Here is a 21937-nt window from a genome sequence, read left to right as displayed (position 1 = left end):
GTGAGCTGTTGGTTTATATTTTGATGGTGTGCTGTGTAGTGTCAGTGGCATGGGTGGCATTTGGTAAAGTGTGCAACATGATGAAAACTATTTATAGTACAAAACATGGGTGTTTGTGAGACAGTATGTATGTGGCATTCTTTGGCATAGTTGTTCTTTGGTATTAAGGACTGTAGATGCAGGAGATATGTGCCCCAGATATTCTTAAAATATCCCCAAAATTTTTTGAAAGCAGCCTGTTGTCAGGATGGAAAGGCCAATCTGCTGCATGGAACAATGTGTCAACAGTGTTAATTGGCTCTCCAAACTATTAGTGAAGAGATTGCTGTCTGAAAGATCAAGACCCTCTGAGTAAGGAAATCCTGCTGTTTATCTGCACCCATGTACTGTTGTTGCTTCAGATTTGAAAAATTGAAAGAATTGCTTAGTTCTTGAGGTAATTACATGTTTTTAAATCTATCACATGAAGAAAAGGTTTGTTATTGTTATGATCATCAGTTGGGAAATTACACAAAAGAAAAGAGCATTTTAGGGACACTCTAAAAAACTTGGTTTTAGCTGCCTGTATATTTGGAAGAAATTTACTTATAATAATTCACTATTACCAACCACAATATCAGTGTAAAACCAACGGGAAAAAACCCCTAAGTGCTTATTGATATTACTGCACTTCTTTTAATGGTGTTTGGATTTAATTGTGCAATGCCAAACATATACATTTTACTGTGCACTGTTGTATTAATTGGTATTGTCTGAGATTACAGATCTGATCAAAATGAACTCATTTTCGAATGTTCTCTCTCTGACCATTAAAGGTTGCATATAAAACCACCTGAATGAACCACAGGTGGTGGTTAAACCTTTCTCCAGGTAATTTATTAGCAGAGGTGTCAAGTGTTGCACATCCCCCACTCCATAGAAATTAAATTCCCTGCAGTGCAGATGTTCAGTGAGAGCATCACCCCTCAACTGATTATAAAATGCAAGGATGCACACTAGTGAAAATAAAACTTTAAATTAACCTCAGATGTTTTATGTAACCAGTTGGTGACTCTCAAACTTGCTTCATCCCAGTCTTTGCCTGGTGGTCATGCATCTCCTAGATCTGCACTTTTCCATATTTCCTGACTGTAAAAGCACAAGTTTTCTGTTTGTCGCAAAGAAGACGTAGATAAGCTAAGCCTGCCCACTGTTGTCTGCTGTGTTAAATCTAAGATCCCTGGTGGCATCTCATCTTTTTTGAAGTAATATAGTTAGTAGGTGACAGAAACAAGCTTTACATGGCTTTTGTGAAAAAGCACCTCGACTCTTTGCTACAAGAAAGTTAATGTCCTTGGGACAATTTTTGGGCTTGACCTGTGGGTATAGAACTACTCATGGCCAAGCTGTTGTAGCAACTCTTGCTGCTTTGTGACTTTGAACATGAGGCCTCCAGGCATATCAAGATGAGTCCCCAGCTGAGCAGGCAGCATTCTCCCCCGCCGTATTTCCCTTTCTAATGGACTGCAGGATCACTGGAAGGAGGCCTGGGGCTCGTCAGCTGTGTGGAGGATGTTCTTGGTTGCCTGCACTGGGGTTTCTGCCAGCTCATCATGTTGTTTAGCCTTGAGCATAAGGGCCCTGAAAGCTTGGTTATCCATCTTTTGGACACTTTGTGCAGCAAGACCAACAGAAGCAAAGTGGCAGACACAGATACACAAATTAACACTTTAATCTGTCCCTTTTCCCTGGACAGAGGGCAGGTAGAGGATAGTTTCATTAATGAAAGGCTGCAGAATTTTAGCTCTGGTGTTTTGAAGAACAATAAAATTTAGCCTAGACAGGCTCCAGACACAATTTGTCCCAGTTTGTGTATTAGGTTTTAGTTATTTGACTCCATTTCTCAGACTGGACTGCTGTTGGTCTGTGACCTGTTGCTTCTCTCAATCAAGATGTCCTTGAGTCTAACAGGACAGGAAACAGCATCTCCTGGGGAACTGAGCAAACAGAAGGCTAAAGACACTGCACAAATAATCAACCTTTTCTGGAAAATAGACATCTCTGTTTCCTCCTTTGTAGAGTTATTGTTCTTGGCTGCTGAGCCACACACAGATTGTTTCAGGCATGTCAAAACAACGACACCCATGTATATCAAATTCCTCCTTTTGTCATTAAGCCAGGAGTGACAAAAGAGTTGTATATAATCCTTCCCCAGCTTATTAAATCAGAAATAAATAAGGTTAAGAATAATTTCTCATTAAGGCATCAGTTCTTACTTAAGTTAAACAGTTTAAAATGTGTTTATTATAGATTTCAATGTCTGTTATAACTATTTTTGAGTTTTTGCAGCATAATGTTTCTAAGCACACCTTGCATATATTTAAAATAAATAGTTCTGTCCTGTGGTGACATCTCTTGTCTTGATGGTGGCTGCCACTTAAAATCCTATTAAATACTTTGTTCCCATAGTTACCTGCTACCCATCAGCCTTTCATCCCCTCAGTGGAGCTGGAACACATTAATAATGAGAAGCACAACATGAGAAAGGACAAGCGATAGAAGGATAACACTGATGATTTGAAATCTCCATCCACTAATGCATTAATGCCTGAAATACTGTATGTGCGTTTCCTACTGTGCTCCTGTAATCACCGTGGATTTGACATCTAATTACAGCCTGGCTCCAAATTATCTTGTCTGTAGCCAACTCTTCACATGTGTCCCTCTCAGAGCATAATAAGTTTGTCCTCTGACCATGCATACATTACAGGGAAAATAACTGCGGAGAGGGCAGACATGGCCTGTTTCACTCATTAACCAGCAGAATGACCAGATATGAAGTCACTCAAGACTTGGTTGCACTGATGCTCATTTGTTCTGGCTTTTTGGCATATAAAGATACACATAAGCTTTCTTTTTTCAGCAAAATCCAAACGTATACACACACACACCATGTTAGAATATTCATTGAGAACCATGAAACCTTATTTCCTAGGGAACGATGCACTGAGGTTAACTCTGTCCTTTGTATCTTTCTTGTTACCCTTGCAGCTGCAAGGCCATGATATACAGTGATTCATTACTTTCAAAGACAAGTCTTGGAAATGTGCTCATCTCTGTCCAGAGCTGCTCCTTTTAACTACTTCCTTCAAAAGGGGTTTTTTTCTGGAAAGAGCTTTCCTCTTTTGAATTACCTTCTCAGAAGCTCCAATTATTTTGCAGCTTAGAGCAGTAATTAATAAGGTGGACTCACCACTCCATGTTCCTAATTAATGGGAGGCACCCAGTAACATTGGGAACCTCTTAGAGTGGCTTGTTCCTTTTTTAGGATGGAAAGGAGTGAGATGCACATACACAGTGTAGTTTAAAGTTCACTTTTGTGTGTGTATGTATATATCTGGTCCTCCATGAGAAGCCAACTTTCAAGATTACTTCAAAGGCCAAACTCCACCGAGATTTTACTGTACATGATGTCACTTTATCGCTCATTAGCTATCCAATCCCTTCATTTGGTTGTTTCTTTTGCAGACCAAACTGTATACAGTGTCTAGGTGAGTACTTTAATTAAGCATGAAGTCTTATACTATGAACTAATATTTTATGATATGAGATTTTTGAGGTGGACTTGGATGGGAAAACCTGTAATTGCATAGTAAAAATGTCTAACTTCAGTAGTAACTTTGTCCCACACAGGCATGTTTTAATATATAAACACTCAGCTTTTAAAAATAATTATGAAAAAATGTATCTAGTTAGATTTTGAGTATGTGTATGCATTAAAAGATGAAAACATCCTTCTAGTGATAAACTCTGCATATAGTATGTATCATTTTTCACAATGAAGGTCAAGCATCCACTTCAAATAAATCCAAATAAGCACACTTTATTGTTTTGTAAAAATGAAAGAAAATTAGGTTTGTTAAAAAGCAGACCTTTTATTCAATGAAAGGGTCTTCTCCTTTCCAATATGAGCCTTTTTCCAGACAGACCACAGGGGTCTTAGGACACCAGCTGGTAGATCTATTCCTCAGTCTCTCTCCCTGTACCAAGAAGTGCACAGCCAACTGAAACATATTGTAAACAAGAGTTTCTCTTTTGGGGATGAGGCATCACTCACAGCTTCACCAAAGAGCTTATGGAGATTTCCAAATTCAACATTTTTCCACCCTCTTTTCAGTTCAGGTAACTGGGAGTTTGGTGCCTTGCTCGTGGGCAGCCTGATGATAGCTGATGAGAGAAGGGAGTTGAGGTTTATTTCCACAGCTGGGATCCAGACTTTCTTCTTTATCCTTTAGGCTGCAACCAGCCTGATTTATTGGATAGTGAGATTTTTAGAAGGAAGTGGACTGTTTTTTGAGTTTTGGAAGACATGACTGCATACAGAGTGACAACTACACAGCTCTCAGCGAGTTGTTTTACATCTCCATCTATGAGTCATCTTTTCTGAGTCCTTTCTTGCATTATTATGAACCCAGTGTGCTAGATTTTGGTGTTAATGTAACAATTCTAAGGCTGAACAATTGTCCATTTTATTGTACCAGTAAATGCCAGGATGTCATTTTAAACTGGCGCCCACACTTTTAGAATAAGATTGCATTAAAAGTTATGAAGTGGGGATTTTGAAGGTAGTGTTTCATTTTCAGACCTTTATGCAACCTCTGTGTAAAATTTAATAGAGCATAATGTAGAGCTTTATCTGCAAGAGCATTTATTACAAGACTTTTCAGAATATTCAAGACAGGACATAAAATGCAAGCATATATTTTATTTTTTTCCAACTCCTGGTAATATGTTTAAAATTATTGTCCTTTAATTTAAGCATGACCTCATTTATTTTCCATGTATGTCCACTTTTGACTTCATAGCTATATCAGACAGGTACATATTTAGGTTGCACATTACTGAACAGTGCAGCCTCCATAGTTAAAGACATTTCATGTTGTGTGTTTTTTATTTGGGCCACTGTGATGAAGTGATTTACCCAAATCTAATAAGAATATTCTTCTGGACAATTTCCCTTTCACACATGTATTGTAAAATGCTATAAGACATTAACAATAATTTGCATGAGTTTGTATGAGCATTACATTTTGTAAATATTGGATATTCCCCTGCAAACTTACAAAATTTATGTTTTTAATCATAAAACTTTCATTTTGCAAAAAAAAAAAAAAAAACAGCGAACATTTTCCAGTGTGTCTCCTTGTGTTTCCAACTACTTGCTAAGATGTAGATTTTGAAATAAAAAAATAAATCAATTAAATTTCACTTGGAGACAGTGAGTGTAGCCATGTCTTTCCAAAATGAATGGAAGATTGTGAGAGTTTGAGTGTGAGAGGGAAACAAGCAAGCAAAATGAAATCACTACCTACAGAAGCTTATGAATTGCTGAAATGCAGCTAAGGAAGTAAAGCATAAACACTCACCCTGTTGTTATATATGTGATTTGTGTGCCTATAACAACAAGGAATAAAACACTGTTTTTACACTCAGTAAACAGTAGCAGAAGTGTATGACACAATAGTTTGAAAAAGAACTGCCAAAAATGACTCAAAATGCCAATGATGACATTGCAACATGCAGATGTGGATTCATTAGAGGAAGGCTTTGTAGGAAAAAAGTTAATTTTAGCTGCCAGGCCCCTTGGCCTATTTTTCATGCTCTTTTTCTCAGATTATCTGTCTTTCTGTGTTTCTCTCTGGCTCACAGTCTCTGCCTTTCACCTATTTAAGCAACCACTCTTCATAAATTCAAGTGAAATCTCATTTTCACAAGGCTCCGGGGTGCCAAAGGGAATAAACAACATCAGCCAAAGTGTTTGACCTCTGTGGCTGCTGACCATAAAGATAATGGGTCCAAACACACAGTCCTGGCTTCCATCCTCTGTCTGACAGACAGACAAATAGATTTCATGGAGTTACAGTGTGAGTTGATGTCGGCCGGGAGGGAATGCTCGCTCTATTTGTCCTCCATCCTGTTCTTTCCGTTCTCACAGTCCACTGACCTTCTTATGACCACCACTCCCTGCATGTGGGGTCACTGACTGAGCGAAGAAGCCACGCGTGGTTATCAGTCAAGCTGTCAGATTTGGACTTAAGGAAGCTTCGCTCTTTCAGCTGATGTAGGAGATTTTTTTTTCCTCTACATATTCTCACACAGAGTAGTGTCCTTGTGAAAAATGAATGCTGGATGAAAAGCAAAAACAGCATCCGCTCCAGTTCACTAGCACACAGAAAGAGAAAAAATTACAGCAGTAGTTTCCCTTCTTGCCCTAAAAGGTAGTATGGTGATGAACCTCTCCAAAAGTCATCTTCTTTTTTTTTGTGTGTTTGTGCAACTTTTGTATTACTTTCTTTGACTCACTTAAAATGTAAAATCTGCAAAGGACTCAGTGGGAAACCTGTGTAGGAGTTAAAGGTCAGATGCCTCTTTCATCGCTAAATTTAGCTTAGTGATAAAAGGAAATGGTGCAGAGAAAGTCAGGGACCTGGGGAACGAACCTTCGTCCAGCCACATGTTATGCAGAAAGCAGATGCTTTTGATTTGAAGTTATGTCTTGAGGCCCCTCAGTGCTGAGAGATGGACACACGGGGTGGGTGAGGATGTGTGGTGACTCAAATGGAAGGTTCCAGTGTTTTTGCTTTGTCAGATGAGGTGTGAAGGCAGTCCCCCTCCCCTTCTGTCTACCTGTCTTTCCCTCCTCACTTATTATCTTGCCGTCAGCAACTCCTAATAACTCCCTGTTGGGATATGAGGCACGCCAGGGTGTCCTTTGCTTGACCACTGTATCCTCCTAACTCACTCTCACCTAATCCCTCCAGCACTGAGGACAGGACAGAGCTGCCAATAACAATAGGAGCTGCCAGGGACTGATAAAGAGCCTGCAGACTGCTTAGGGGTGCAGAGACCCTGTGGAATTGAGGCCTGACTCCGTGACACAGTTGTCTTGAAATTATCAGAGTTTCCAAGCACGTGGGTCATTGGTAGGTTGTAAATTCAGAGGAAACTACATTTGTGGACAAAGCGCTGAGAGAAACAGTATAGGTTGTCCTTGAAAAAAAGAACAACACATATTTTCATTTGGCAGAAGTAGATCCAGTTGTCTGATGTGCGAACATAGCTGCCATTGACAATGCTGAGGGCATGTCCTCTGCAAATTTGCAGTCATATGGTGAGAGTTAATGGAGCAGGTCCACATGGTTTGATATCTGTCTGTCCAACATAAAGCTGGAGGCAGCAGTCTGGATTGTTGTAGTCAATGTGACATTTCCAGATAATCTTGGTGGTGTTGATAGGAGGATTTTTTTTTCTTTAAAAAGAGCCATGTTAGTTAACTGCATTGTGCATGTGACCATCTAACCCAGGGCAAGAAACTAAATAAGTTTTACTCAAAAAGTCAAACTACTCCATTAACATTGTACAATTGCATTGTCTCATGGTAGCACATTTAATTAGCTGATTTCTGCAATTTTAGATTCAAGATATTCAAATTAGCTAGTGAACTGATAAACAATTCAGTAGATTGAGTATTCCCCACCCGTCCCTGTAAAGGAGGCTTTTAGATCTTCATGTTGGGAAAAGAAGTTCACAGAACATACAACTAAATAGTTAATGGAATAGATGAAATATAGAAAGATTTGAACATGACCGATGCCCTCATAATTTCTACTTCCAATTACAACCATGGTCTGTGATTGACTTTGTTCATAATGAAGATGATTGTAATAAATTGATGTTCTCTATGGAGACACCAGTCAAAGCTCACCTTTTCATGACGCACACTGGTCATTAGTGGTGAAAAAATGAACAAGCCGCAGTACTCCATCTGCATGCCCTGATGTTCACGAACAAGTTCATAGAGGAAGCCAAAAATTCCACTTCCTGGGTACGTCAGTTCAACAACAGGAGCTACAAATGTACCATTCAGGGATCAATGGACCACAGATGATGAATTAGTTAGGAAATCAGTCTGTCAAGAAAATCAGTCACTAGTTTAAGAAATATGATGCTGGAGTATTCTATAGAAAATAGCTTTAAATGAAGCTGGTAACATTTAATACCGTGCCTTACTGTACAGACCACACCTTGGAAATGCATGAGGATTCTTACTGTGCACTTCACTCTAATTATTCATTTCTCTTTAAATAATTTAGTTGTTTTTTTGTTCTGCTCCCTCAAGCTCTAATCATGTAGCTTTCTGCTTTTAGTCATCCTCTAAAAGAAGGACCACAAGGTCAGGGTGCATAACCGAATACACTTAAGACATCAAAATCCCTGTGACCCTAGAATGAAAAGCTGTAGATAATAGATGCATGGATGGACATCAAAATCAGACCTTTACTAGAGAGAGGAAGGACATCTACCTAACTTACATAATCAGAGGGGTAAAACACATGAAGGAAGGGAGATTAAATTTGTATTCATTCTTTAATTGTTTGATTTCCCTGAGGGTGTGTGATGTGAGGAAAAAGGGGGAGGGGTGGGGCATCCAAGTACAGACAGGTTTAATTAATTGAAGTGCTGTTTTTTGTATGTGCATTTACCTTTTTGAAAAGAATGATAGGTTTAGTTGTTTGGCGTTCCCTAGCTGCTCATTAGTTCAAGCATGAGGTTGCAATGAATATTGATTCAAAGGCCTTGGGCCAGTTTTTTGTAAAGCATTTGAATTAATGGGAATGCTCAAAGCTGTTGTATTAGCATGACCCGTCCTGAAAATGACTTTACATTCACCCCTTGTCGGTACTTCCTCCCATTCTCAGCCTTAACCCACATAAAAAGCAAAAAGAAGATGTAGAAAATAGACAAAGAAGTGTGTGGGGCAGTTAATTTTCTGAAGCTGCACATACATTAAAGCCTATTGTTTCTACTTGAAATGTATCCTCAGGGGAATATAAATTAAATCTAGTCAATTTCCATCACTGGGTTTTCAATATTTCCCTATTTTGCTATAAGCAAAAATACATGAATATCAAAATATGTCTAAAGGGGTGCTTCATGAAAAAATCTTTTCATTTGCTGCAAGAGTTATGTATCTCAGGTTCTGTGATAGCCACCTCTGAGACACCTCAATACAACAGAGGTGAATGAAATGTTGTTTGTGGTGCCCACAATATGGTGAAAAATATATTTATATACAGCATCTTTTTCCAAAAGCAGTGTCATTGTTACTCAGTCCACGAAACTCATTGTCCCCTGGTGTTAGGATTTTATTAAGACTATTTCTATGGTAGCAATAGTTCTGGAGAAAATGGCTCACTGTCATCAATCTGCAGTTTGGGTGAACCAGACATTTAAAACTTTGTTTCAGAGTTTGCAAAATAGTGTTCTACTGTATAATGCATTTCTGGTTTTCCAATGCAGGATGCAGTGATGTTCAGTAAGTAGTTTATGATAACAGGCGTGGAGTGTTGTGGTTTGCTGATAGTGTTGAAAGAAAAGAATGTGGTGCATGATATGTAAGCCATGAGCCTGCTGTGTGTTGAGCACAAACACAGTCCATGTTGTGGAAACAGCTCATGCAGAGATGCCTGCATGTGTACAAGCCTACACACATGCTTCCATACAGATGTGCATAAATCAAGCTGAACTACCAGCACATACGCTCATTCCTGCACACACACAGAGACACACTCTTTTTCAATCTCTCCCACACCCTCGCACACAGACACACAACCAGAGCTCGTCCTGAGAGAGATGAAGAGGCAGAGCCGAGGCACGCTCTCTGCCACAGAGGAACGAAGCCCCGGGGCAGATAGCAGTAAAAAGCAGGATGAAGCATCTCCCCTCCAGTGATCCACAGCAACAAAGGCGATTTGAAAGACTGCTGCTTTGGCACCCGACATAATTAGTTTCAGATAACAATGTCACTGGTCCGTGCCAGGAAGAAAAAAGTCAAGAAAGACATCCACCTGTGACAAACTGCCAAGATTTTTCTGTTTTTATCTGTTTAATTTAAGATGAATTGTCATCACTAACATATGCATGAATATTTAAACTTCATATTCTACTTGACCTGCAGTGGAAGATTTAGAGTTCACAATATGCAGATCAACTATTTGATTAGTGACGTTATTTTTCTCTGGCCCTTAGGGTTAGATGATATCATGAGCAGTAAATGACTTAAAGCCTTTTTAGAAAAATAAGAGAGGCTCGCCCTGTTGTAAACTGTGATTGAGCAGCTGATCATGATTTGCAGGATGATCTTTGTTACAGATGCCATTTGGCCCATTTGCCATGCACATGTATGCTTTAGGGTGACAGACATTGTGGTTTAAGCAAAACCCAAGTGCCTGATGCCACATGTCGACAAGTGACAACAGCCAAAGAAACAAGAGGAAATGGATAGTTGTGTGTAAAAACAGCAAGCTATTATAAATTTTTGTATTTCCTGCTGAAATAAATGAAGATGAAAACTATGTCTGAGTTGGAGCTGCACTTTTCTGCTCATTATTCAGTTTGACACTGATCGTAATTATGCTTTTGTGACTCTTACAGCAGATGCATGCAGAGATGCGTCCTAAAACCAGACGACCAATGACAAGTTTAACAAACATGGCTTTTTATTATTTTATTACATTTTCATTGTGCTTGTCATACTGGGATGATTGGACTATTCGTCACTCCACACAGAACTGTGGTGCGGTGAGAGACAAAGTATTCTCATAATATGATGAGGCAGCAGCATGTGTGCTGAATGTGATGCAGGATACAATTACGCTGAAGAATAGCTGATGGAAAACAAGTCTTCATATCTAAATGACACTTTTGTCCAAGCCTTACAAAAATGACCCATGTGACCACCTCCTAAAATAATTCAAGAGCGTTTCCTGGTTTGCCCTGCAGTACGGTGAAAAATTCATTAAGTTAACTCAACTGAATCGTCTTAGTTTAGATTGTGGTCATAGTTAAAACCCACTATCCACTCTGACCTCCTGTGCAGGGGCTTTTACTGTGGCATAACAGTATCACACCATTTTCTCCTTTTCCACCCAGAGAAGCATTACTCTTGCAACTGCAAGAGCTTGCATGATGGAAAACCATAGCCAGAGGTCTTTTTAAGCACCTGAACAAATGGTCAACGCTGTCATTTTTCTGGTTCAGGGCAGACTTCTCATTTGTATGTCCACACAAGATGATTCTTGGTAATGTGGCATTACAAACAGCACATACTGTATGTTTCTGCTCTGGGCGCTCTGTGTTTCTTCTTATGTCCCCTACATAGTAACCCTTTTTTGCTCCAGAGTTGTAGCAGTGAAGATGATCCAAAACTGAAGATGTCTTGTTTAGTGGGCCTTTTGGATCGTGAACCATCTAAGTTGTACTTTAAGAAACTGTAATATTAAAGAAACTGTAGTCTGCTTTTGACGGTAACTAACTTACTTACTAACTTAGTATAGTCTGCTTCATTATCGTCACACTATCAAAGATTAGTGTTGCATTTCTGTCCTAATTCCAATTATCTTATTCATTGTTGGAGTAGTATTCATCATCCGGTCTCTGTTATTTGGATCCTGTGGAGTCATCCATCACACAGACATTGCACAGAGATGGCACTTTATTGATTTCATGGGGCATGCCTGGACTTAAGCACATCAATCTCAAGGTGACAGTCGCTACAATAATTGGGTGCCACTGCTGCTAATGGCCGTTCTGTTTGACCATTTCACTGACCAATTAACCACCTCGGGATCCCACACAGGTGTAAAGAATCATAATGAGCCTATTATGATGGCTAGAACAGAACCTATCTAGACCTGCTTTTTAAATATCACATGCCTTGTTTTGTGCACTTTTTTTGACACAGGCCAAAACCCCACCTTTATTATGTTTTTGTCTTGTCACCTTTGGTGCAGTACGGTGTTGGTAGTAGAGGCAGGGGCACCACTGAGATGCATGACGGAATACTACTGAACATGGCAGCTTTATATACATAAAGGCAAAACCATCTGCCTTGGTTTTTTCCCATTCATCCCTCTCCTTGAGCAGAAATCATTGGCTGGCATGCTCCAGCAGCTTTGGTCATGACATGCTTTGTGCAGACTGGGAGTTGCATTGAGCTCAGGGTAAGCAGGGGGAATTCTGGTTCTCTGCTCTACTTGGCACTGGCCTACAACACTGCCTGATGTCAGACAGATCACAGCCAGGAAGAATGGCCCTCTTCCCTTGCTTCTGGAAAAAAGTTTCTAACAGAGAAACAAGTTTTTTTTTTTTTTTTGGAAGGGGGGCGGGGGGCATTGTTGTATGTTTTTATGCACATGATCCCACTTTTTCCCCACTTTTTCCAAGTGCTGCTGGGTTTTTGCCACTTGCCACATAAAAGCAGAGGGACATTATTCTTACCGCATTGCCTCACAAGTCTCTGTTGAAATGTAATGTACTAATTGGAGCTCCCAGATTAAGTTTTATGAGAAATGTATTTCTTTGATGATGATTTCATCTGCTCTAAATGTTTATATTTACATCTGTTCTAAATAACTTTCTGTTAGAAAACGGCACACACAAGTGCAATACAGGGCTTCTTCATTTCCAGATGTCTAATGCCTAGTTTCTCTTTTATCATAGTTAATGCAAGGATTTGTCCAGCAGTCCCTGATTAGTGGCTCTGAGTTCACGGAGATATAGTGTATTGGAGCCTGTGACTGGGAAATCACTGCACATTGATCCAGCCTTAAATTCTAGCATTGGCAATCATGGCTATGGTGTCATGTACTGGTCATAATAAGGGGATTAAGAATATTCATTTTATGTGCTCTAAAAGTGCTTTTGTCACATATCGTTATGTGTAAGAGGTAACATTTTCTTTTACAAATGTACTTAGAGCCTGGTTGGAACCCTTACCAAGAGAAGAGGGAGAACGCTGCAGAGGTTGAAGTGAAAAACCCACTGATGACTAATGAATGCAGTTGTGTATTGTCCTTTGCATGTGGGCAGCATGGATAGAGTTGAATTTACTGTTGCATGATTTTTCCCTTAGTTCTGACTCTGTCATTTCTCACAACAGTTTTGCAGAAAACACTTTTTTTCCTCACAATAGAGTTTTTCTTTCTCCTCTTGGCTTGTGGCCACATAATCAATTCAACATTTGTTGTTTTTCCAAAGTTTGAACACAAGTGTCCTAAGCAATATGAACTCTCCCATGGACAATGTGTTTTTACGGCATGTGCATGACTTTGGCTGCATGCATGTCTCTATGCTTCGGCTTTGATGTTTTGTTATTGCCATAATCAAAAAGTTTTCACTATAAGACTATGTGTACAATCTTGATTCATAATCAGTAGAGGTAAGATTAACATAAAAGTGGAGAATTATGTTTTCCAACATGAATGCCAGGCTGAAGTTTGACAGTGAGTCACAATCTTTCTCTCCAGGTAACCACACTCACCTACAAATGAGATCGCCCTTCTCCTGGTGATTGATTAGCCTTGCAATTAATGTAACTTACACACCTCTCCATTTACTCTCCTTCTATACAAGCAGAACAACCAGTAACAATGAAGACCACACATAACAATGAGATCTACTTAGCTGATTCATCATCAATGACATTAGTTTTTTTTGGTTACTATGGTCATATTTTAGTATGTCAGGCTGTTCCCAACAGGGAATGGTTAGTCATGATATTTACATTTGTATGTGAATCTGTTCAAGAAAAGATAAGACATTGCATAAATCCTGGTGTTATTTCCCTACACAAAGACAGACAGATGTTAACCAGAGATACAAAATGGAAAAATGTCATAAATGAATGCATGATGAACATTTACCAGGATTAGCTTGATGTGACTTTATTGTTTTTCTGCCTGTATTGTGAAATCTACTGGCAGGTACATTGATTCTTTTCCTCACCTAATACATGTTTTTTCACAAAGTCATTCTTTTTCAGCCATCGAGCAGCATGACGAGATATAAACATACCAGTTGTAATTATAGTTATTGTACCTGCCTAACAAATGAAGAGAATTTAAATGTTTCTCTGAGTTTTTGTAGTGGGAACAAAGGTCTCAGCAATCACTGCCTTCTTCTGTACTACACTTGCAGTTATTGTGGTTGTTTATGATTGTTTGGGAGTCAGGCTGCCTTCACTTGGGAGTGGTTTGATGGCATTAACAGTTAGAACATAACATCTTCTTATTGACTCAGTATGCCAACTCTCTGTCAGTTAGATGGAGCCCTGCTCGAGGCCCTCCCATGGGTAATGCATTTTAAATAGGGGGTGGGGGGGGGGTGCGACCGCCCAATGCCCCCATGCCTCATTAACTTCACACTGATTGATGAACAGTGAACTGCTGCTGCCATGTGAGGCAGGTGGCTTGTGGAATTAGACACATGATGTAGTTGGCTGATAGTTCATTGTAAATGGTATTGCTCTGTATGATTTCTTCGTGTTGCGCAGATTCAAACTTTTATTCAGTGGTTGATCATGTTTCTGTCTATTAGATAATGGATAGGATAAGTTTATTTCTCAAGCTTGGAATATGCAGGTTCCCTTTGAATATTGGTCTATTTGCAAGATGCTGTCCAGCTGATCCATCAGTGACAAGGTGAGTCATCTGTTATGATACAGACATGCCTTACACTGGTCCTATTCCTAACAGTTGCATATCTTTGGTCAGGTGGACTTGCTGGTATTAAATAGGGTTTTGAAAAAGCATTTCTGTTGCCCAGGCTATATTTGGACCAGTCTTGAATTTGAATTAAACTGATTAAGTAATGTAACAGAGATATGAGACTTGTTTAATTGTCTTGACATTCAAAGGAATCAGTGTGCAGGGTCTGGTTTGAACACTGTCCTTGCTGGTGCGTGCAAAGACATTGAGAGAGTCATTTGAGATGAGTCAGAACCAAAAGCCATTTTGAAAGAAATGTGTTCTTCCTGTTAAATAGACCAGTGGCATTAACTAATATCTTTATTGTAATCCACTAAGATGTCGTTATATGCTGTGACATCAGTTTAATTTCTTCCAGTATCCTTCAGCAAGACGCTAAACCCCCATGCTCATCCAGTCAAATCACAAATAATGAAACATATGGATGGCACATGGGTATGTGCAACATGTTTCTTCATAACCAGACTCTCCTTGAGTGTTATAGGCAAGCAGACACATACACATACTCACCACACTGGGTTGTCTGTTGTGGGCAGATGTTGAGGTTGTGTGTATGACCAAGAGTGCAGACTTAATTAAGACTGAAGAAACACATCATTTTATTTGGCTCTCTCCACTTTTTGGCCTCACTTTGATCCAATGATTATTACCAGCTCTTTGGCTTTGCTGAGTAGTGCAGGGCGGGGAAGCATTGTGTCTCACGCTGATAGCTCCCAAACAAAATAACCCCCCTCCCTGGGTTGTTACAGCTGACACTCCCAGCTGGGTTGTCAGCATTGAGGTCAGTAAGAGAATCCAGCTGTCTACTAAGTTTTTTCCTCTGCTGTGGATTAGCACCAGCCAAGCATGTGCTGGTGTCCCGCAGTATAATACATGTGTTTTCTGTATGTACAGTACACAAAGGCACAAACACCCACATCTTCACTTGTACAAATCACAAACGCTCAGACTGTAATAATCAGTCCGAAAGGGGTCCACATTTCTTTTATGGGTCTTAGCTCATTTGTTAATCTCTGAAGTTGGTCCACTGTCTCACCAGCTGAGAAACAGTGGACAGAAAACTCAGTGGGAGGTAAAAAGGGCAGCCATCATAGTGGGGCTGTCACTTTCAGTGATGGTATAGAGTCTTTCACCTTTGCAGTGAAAAGACCAAACAGGTCATCACCTGGGGGTAAATTTGCTGGGTAACAACCAGCTATAAGCTTGAAAAGGCTACAGTGTTCCCTAAAAGGTTTCTCCAAAGTATAGGTTTTTGGCCATGCTTGTGGCCAGTGTGGCTTCCATATGCAGTAGCTATGCTGCTACCATGGCTAAAAATGGAGCTTCGATTTTGATACAAGTAAATGTGTAAGTCAGTATTCTGTCACAATTAGAGAAAATGCAGTGCAGGTAAAATATTGTATCTTTAAGAGAAAACAAACTGCAGCAGTGCTTGTGATGTAAAGAGCAACTTTATATTTTAAGATTGGTTTCTGTTCTCCGTGCACCTTGGTAATAGGTGAAGTTGTGCCAGATATCCCTGCTCTAACCTGCACTAAGCTTCCCAGTCCTATGTGGATGTAAACCTGTAGGACTGGGAAGGAACTGTAAGAAACAGAGACAGAGCAGTGCAAAATCCCTCTGTTTCCCTGCAGGAGAGATTTGCTCTGTTGATTTATTCTGCTTTCTAGATATAAACTGTAAATGGATCACTTGCTAACCTCAGAGAGTCACTTTATAGTGCTATTGATTCCTGTCTGTAGCTAAAAATGATTTCTTCACTGTATTCTTGTTAACATAATCTCTCCGTTCCCATTTTCATCATATCATACTGTTAGTCTGCTTATTAGCAGTACTTGCTATTGTCTTCAATGTGTAGACAAATTATTATCCCAGTTTATCACATGGAATGAGTTATGGATTCACTCTGAATGCTTCTCCATGGTTCGTGCATGTGTCATAAAATGGATTTAGAAGAAAATGTCACAGCAGCCTATTTTCTTGCATTTTCTTTCCCAATGTCCACAGCTGCTCAGTTCAATTTGTGCTCTCCTAAAGCAGGGTTAAGTTTTAGATCACATCAGGTTTTCATGCAGGTCTGGCAGAGGTGGAATGACTTAACACATTGTGATTGATTTTTTTTCTTTTGGATGAAGCCCCTTAGGGTCATATCTGAGTGTTTGTTTATCCTTTCTAGGGGGCTGTTTGCAAGCACCTACACAGAAACCCATTACCTGGAAGACGGTAGTGCAGTCACAGCCTCTCACGACTTCACGGTATGTTTTAAAAAACCTTTTCTTTTTTTTTTCTCTTTTTTTTATTAAAGCTGACGTATGATGTTGAATCTGTGACAGTTTGTTCTTTGTAAACCACCCCGCAGCTGTAATGAATGTGGCCTTTTGTGGAACTCTTCGTTTTCATGGTTTCTGCTTATAGGGTCAGTGAAGAAGTGCAGAAAAATTGATGCCACAGTTAGACCCAATTTTAAACCTCCTGGAATTGGGCAGTCTTCCACATAATGAAGACTGTGTAGGTGAATGGGCCCATTTTCGTTCTTTGCCAGCAGATTCATATTTTATGAAATAAAAGGCGGCCAGAGGTTGGAGAACAGGCTCAGACTTAGGGAACAGCTCAAGTCTTTTATAATAGATAAGCTTAAAACCATCCCAAGAAATGGTTTGTTATGTGGGTCTGCAAGAAAAATTGAATTAGTGAAGATCTAAGTGCACTTCAGAAGTCATACTGACTGAAATATTCAGCACCTATCATTGGGTCTTGTTACATTTGTACTTTGCATTTCTTTCTTAAATACATCTCTTAAGTTTGTTGAATAAGTTGTGATTTTACATTTTTGTGTGTTTTTCTTCCCATTTCTCATGATTAGTGTCAGTGTTATGATTCTAAACATTTTCATTATGCTCAGAAAAAAATGTCAACATCTTCCACGGAGCCATAAATATCCCCTCCTGAATGAAGAACTAGCATTTACAGTTTACTTTAATGAATGAGTATGGGAATGAGTATGTGCCTGGACCACCTGACTGGTTTTCAGCTTCCACCTGCTTGCCTGATGTCAGAGATTTGATCATCTGCAGGTTGGAAAACATTTAAACATTTCACTTCTGTTTAGGTAACAAGAAAACATAACAACGGCCGGCCTGTGAGATCTGTATACAAGATGGTTTCCTTACTTACAGTTGAAATCCACAAAAGAAGAGATTAATTTATGTAATGGCCAACCCACACAGTAAAATGAACAATGTTTTCCACAGACTGTAGAGACCAGAGCTCTCTGGGCTCGGCCAGCTCATCAGAATTGCTGTCATTCCAGAGCATAGAGACAATGAAGTTGCTGAGTTGTAGCTGTGAGTCCACAACTCAGAGTGCTAGCACATGACATAAATGGATGGTTATCTAGATGGATAAACTGATTTAAAGTCACACCTAACAGATGTTTTCCTTATTGACATTAGTAAGAATTGTGAAAAAGGCCCATCAGCTTTTTTTTTTTTTTACAATCAACAGCAACCAGATCTTAAAATAAAATTCTTTACTGTAAAACAGTTAAAAACAGCAAATCACTGCAGGTGGATGAATGTGCAAGGAATTGCTGGCAGTGACATGTGTTTACCTGCTCTTACCAGCTTGGGAACTAACTGACATCTTTCGACCTCCATCTCTCCTCTCATTCCCCTGTCATGATCACAGCCAGCTCTACATGGGAGGTTCTTTTTACTGGAAACAACCAGATCTTGCGAGACTGATCCGTAGTTAATTTATTTGTCCTGCCGACAGGGAGGAGACTGATATAGTGATCTGGGCAAGGGATCTTGAGGGTTCAGTTGTGTGTCAAAGACAAGGTACTGCTGGGAGTGACTTCGGAATGAGTCAACCCTCCCTCTGTTCCTTTTGTCTGTTTTAAATCCTCTCCCTTTCTCATTAAATCCAAATCCACATATAATACAATAAATGAGTGCCATGTGCTGTAACAAAAGCCATCTACTGGGGATATGAATCACTACCATAGCATATTAAAGAGTTAACTTGGAATAATAAATGCATAGTTATGATAAACAATGTAATGTTCACACCCGGGACTGCTTCCCACAATGTTATTTGTTATTAATCTTTCTTATTTCAGATATGAAAGCATCAGCACTTTCCTTTCTCATTTCTCTCTGTGCAAACCTTAGAAACAAAAAATCTATTCATATTTCTTATATCAATGCATCACAGTCATGATCTCATCAAAGAAACATGAGGCGGTAGCATTAAATCAGTGCACTAAATCCAGCTCTGCTCCTCCCATCTGCACTAAAATTTCATATTTCATGTAATGTGTTGTCCTGTCTTTGCACCTTTTTACCTCACTGTAATGGATAGTTCTCTTACATTATACCTCTAGGTGTAGATATGGAAAGTGGCCAAATAGGCAAAGACTTTCAAGGCTTTGAGTCCACTTCTTGAATGTCCTCTGAATATGATATTGTTTTTTGGACATAAAGTTTGCTTCTGGGCCAAATGCATTTTCAACTCTGTCTCCCAAAAATGATGTTTATATACTGTTTTGCCAAATAGGTTTTGGATGAAAAATAAGTGCAGCATGGATTATGTTCACTGACCAATCCCATATGCTAGAAAAATTAACTAATTGCAAATTAATACTTTGAACTTAAACATTATTTTATTATGGAGGCTACAAAGCCATTTTGGATCTGACCAACTTGGTATAACTATACACATGTATAGGCCTTTATAAATTCCTGATAGCAAATGTATTATGTATCAGTTGCCTAATTAGACATCCAGCAACTATGGAGCAACATAACCATTCATTTGAAGTTGTGTTTCTGGCAACCCAGTGAATAAAAATCCAATAATCTACAGTGCAGTGCAAACCACAGCTAAAAGCAGAAGCGAAGATATGACAAGAGCTCTCTGTTGGGGCCTAAAATGACTGTAGTGAGAGTGGTGACAGTGAATCAAAGCCTTAAAGGTGCGGGCCATAAAACCAAAGCAATGAGCTGAAAGTTGCTAAAATGCTCTGTAGAGCTGAGAGGATCTACCCAGTTGGGTGATAATTCTCTGGTTTTGTCATTATGAGCATTTCCTCTCACATTATGCTGTCTCCTCATCCACTTTTGATTTAATATTTTTAATGAATGCAGCTTAAAGTATAATATATTACGTAAAATATTTTAAAAATAAAACAAAATGGATTTACTGAAGGATTGTTCAAGAGTTTAGATCCAAGAAACAGTTTTTTCTGGGTAGTGAGACGGAAAGACAATTCGCTTTTTATTAGTTTGTGTCAGTGAGAAAACACTAACTGGATTGTTATATTCATTTTGCAGAATTACAGTGAAGAAGTACTTATATGCAAGATTAACCAGGGATTCTCTTTAATATCAAAAGCATATGTAGACGCTGAACAGACTAATTTAGCAGCCTCTGGAGGTTGGCCATGTTGAAAGAAGATGGACATTGAAATTTACTGCCTACATTCTATATTTAAAGGCATTAAACGTGGCATGTAAAATTAATATTTACTTGTTTTTCAGAGCATCCTGGCAGATGGTGGGTCAGACCTCACCTATGCGAGGTTGTTTAACTGCGCTAGAAGGGTTGTTTTTTCGGTCTTTACTTTCTTTTTATTTTCTTTATTCACATTCATTACTCCTTGCTGCAGCTTCACAGGTGGTCCATGATAGCAGGTATCTGAGAACCGCAGCAAGCAAACATTATGCTGAGAAATGTACATGTTACACAGGTTTTAGCCATCATGAGCCTCTGGATATGAGTCGGAATGGTTCCTGCAAAAGACTATTCCGCTAGTGTTCGTTTGCTCATGGTACACAGTGATCAGCTGGGACTGGTGTTGTTGAGCTGTGCTTAAACCTGTTCTGAATTTTAAATTTGATCTATTTTTGTTTATGTTTCCTCAGGCAAACTGCTACTACCACGGTGAGGTGGAGGGTCATGTCAACTCAGACGTCAGCCTCAGCATCTGTGCTGGGATTAAGTAAGTGTGTCAGACACTCATTTCTTTTTTCATTTTTGTTGTACTTGTATCTCTGGTGTAATGCCTTAATGACCTTTCCTAACAACTCTTCTCTCTGTGATGACCAGGGAGCATTAAGGCAGTAATACAAGTTTTTGTGCTCTCTGGGTGTTCACTGTTAAGATGGTAGCCAGGCCAGTCTTTTGAGGAATGTGTTGTTTGTTTTTTATTTTTTTATTTTATTTAATTTTTTTTTTTGCTTAGCAGCATCTTATCACAAGTATCACAACCCATGACAAAAACTAAAAAAAAAAAAAGAACCAAATTACAAGTAAATGAAATTGGGCTGTAAATGGGACTCAAGTCCAAGTTTTAAATCCCAAATTGTAGCTTTGAAGAATAGCTCATCAGACTCAATGATGAATGTTCCTATAGTTTTAAGATAATATTCTATAGTGTTTACCCTGTTAAAATCAGCAAACTTGACAAACTATGTCTGTAGAAAGTAAAGAGTTTCAGCATTTGCAAAGGTCAAATAGAAGTAATGATTGCAGTAATATCAGCAGACAACATCAGGAATGTTTTGACAAACCAGCCAAACGTTTGCACTCTTTGTGGCGCAATTTGTCTGACTGTGAAGCCCTTGCTGTTGACCTTAATCTTAATATTTATTTATTCATTTCAGTTTTTCTGCAACCTGTCTGCACAATGAGAGGTGCACAGAACGTTTTTGACAGAGAGCCTGTTCACTCAGACACGTCGTTCTAGGTTTGCGTTGGCAGTGCTCAGGCTTTGGAGGGGGATGTGGAGTTGGGGTGGGGGATATTGTGCAAGATTTGTGAGAATCTCACTGTGTATCCTCAGTGCATGAGGGTGTCACTTTAGATCACAGAGGTGATTGTTGAATCATGAGAAAAGTTCAGAAAGGAAAAGAAATGCCAAATCAATGGAAAAACAATTGACTGAGGAGTGCAACCATCTCTAAAGATGAATCATATTTTCTGCTTACATTAGGATGTGACACATAAATCATGTTCATGTCAGCGAAATCATATCTGATGTGCTTCAGTGCAATTCCAGTATTTGAATTCTGGAAAAATAACTAGATTATGATGCAGCACCTTGGCTAAGTAAGAGAGGTCTTTGCATTCACGGCTTCCTCTTTCTGCAGAGGTTTCATATCTCTTGAAGGCAAATCCTATGTACTGGAACCATCTGCTGATCACTCTGATGGGACTCACTGGATCTACACAGCTGAACACCTCAATTTTGCTCCTGGAACCTGTGGTCATGATTTCAACATATCATATCCCACCGGGCATGCAGACAGCAGTCTGTTCAGGGCTTTCAGCACACGGGTAAGGATTATTCA

At 39.3% G+C, this 21937-nt stretch overlaps 1 protein-coding gene across 4 annotated transcripts in view; it reads left to right on the top strand.

Moving 5' to 3' along the window:
* adam12a (ADAM metallopeptidase domain 12a) overlaps positions 1 to 21937 on the top strand; it is a 61502-nt gene that overhangs the window by 14218 nt on the left and 25347 nt on the right. For all 4 annotated transcript variants that reach the window (XM_026315372.1, XM_026315371.1, XM_026315370.1 and 1 more), the window contains exons 4-6: positions 16762 to 16840; positions 20510 to 20586; positions 21737 to 21923. In XM_026315372.1, the coding sequence (XP_026171157.1) occupies positions 16762 to 16840; positions 20510 to 20586; positions 21737 to 21923 (343 nt within the window). The remainder of the gene's footprint in view (positions 1 to 16761; positions 16841 to 20509; positions 20587 to 21736; positions 21924 to 21937) is intronic.

This window comes from Mastacembelus armatus, chromosome 19 (assembly GCF_900324485.2).
Source record: "Mastacembelus armatus chromosome 19, fMasArm1.2, whole genome shotgun sequence".
In the NCBI taxonomy this organism is placed as follows: domain Eukaryota; kingdom Metazoa; phylum Chordata; class Actinopteri; order Synbranchiformes; family Mastacembelidae; genus Mastacembelus; species Mastacembelus armatus.
This window is presented reverse-complemented; position numbering and strand designations above follow the sequence as displayed.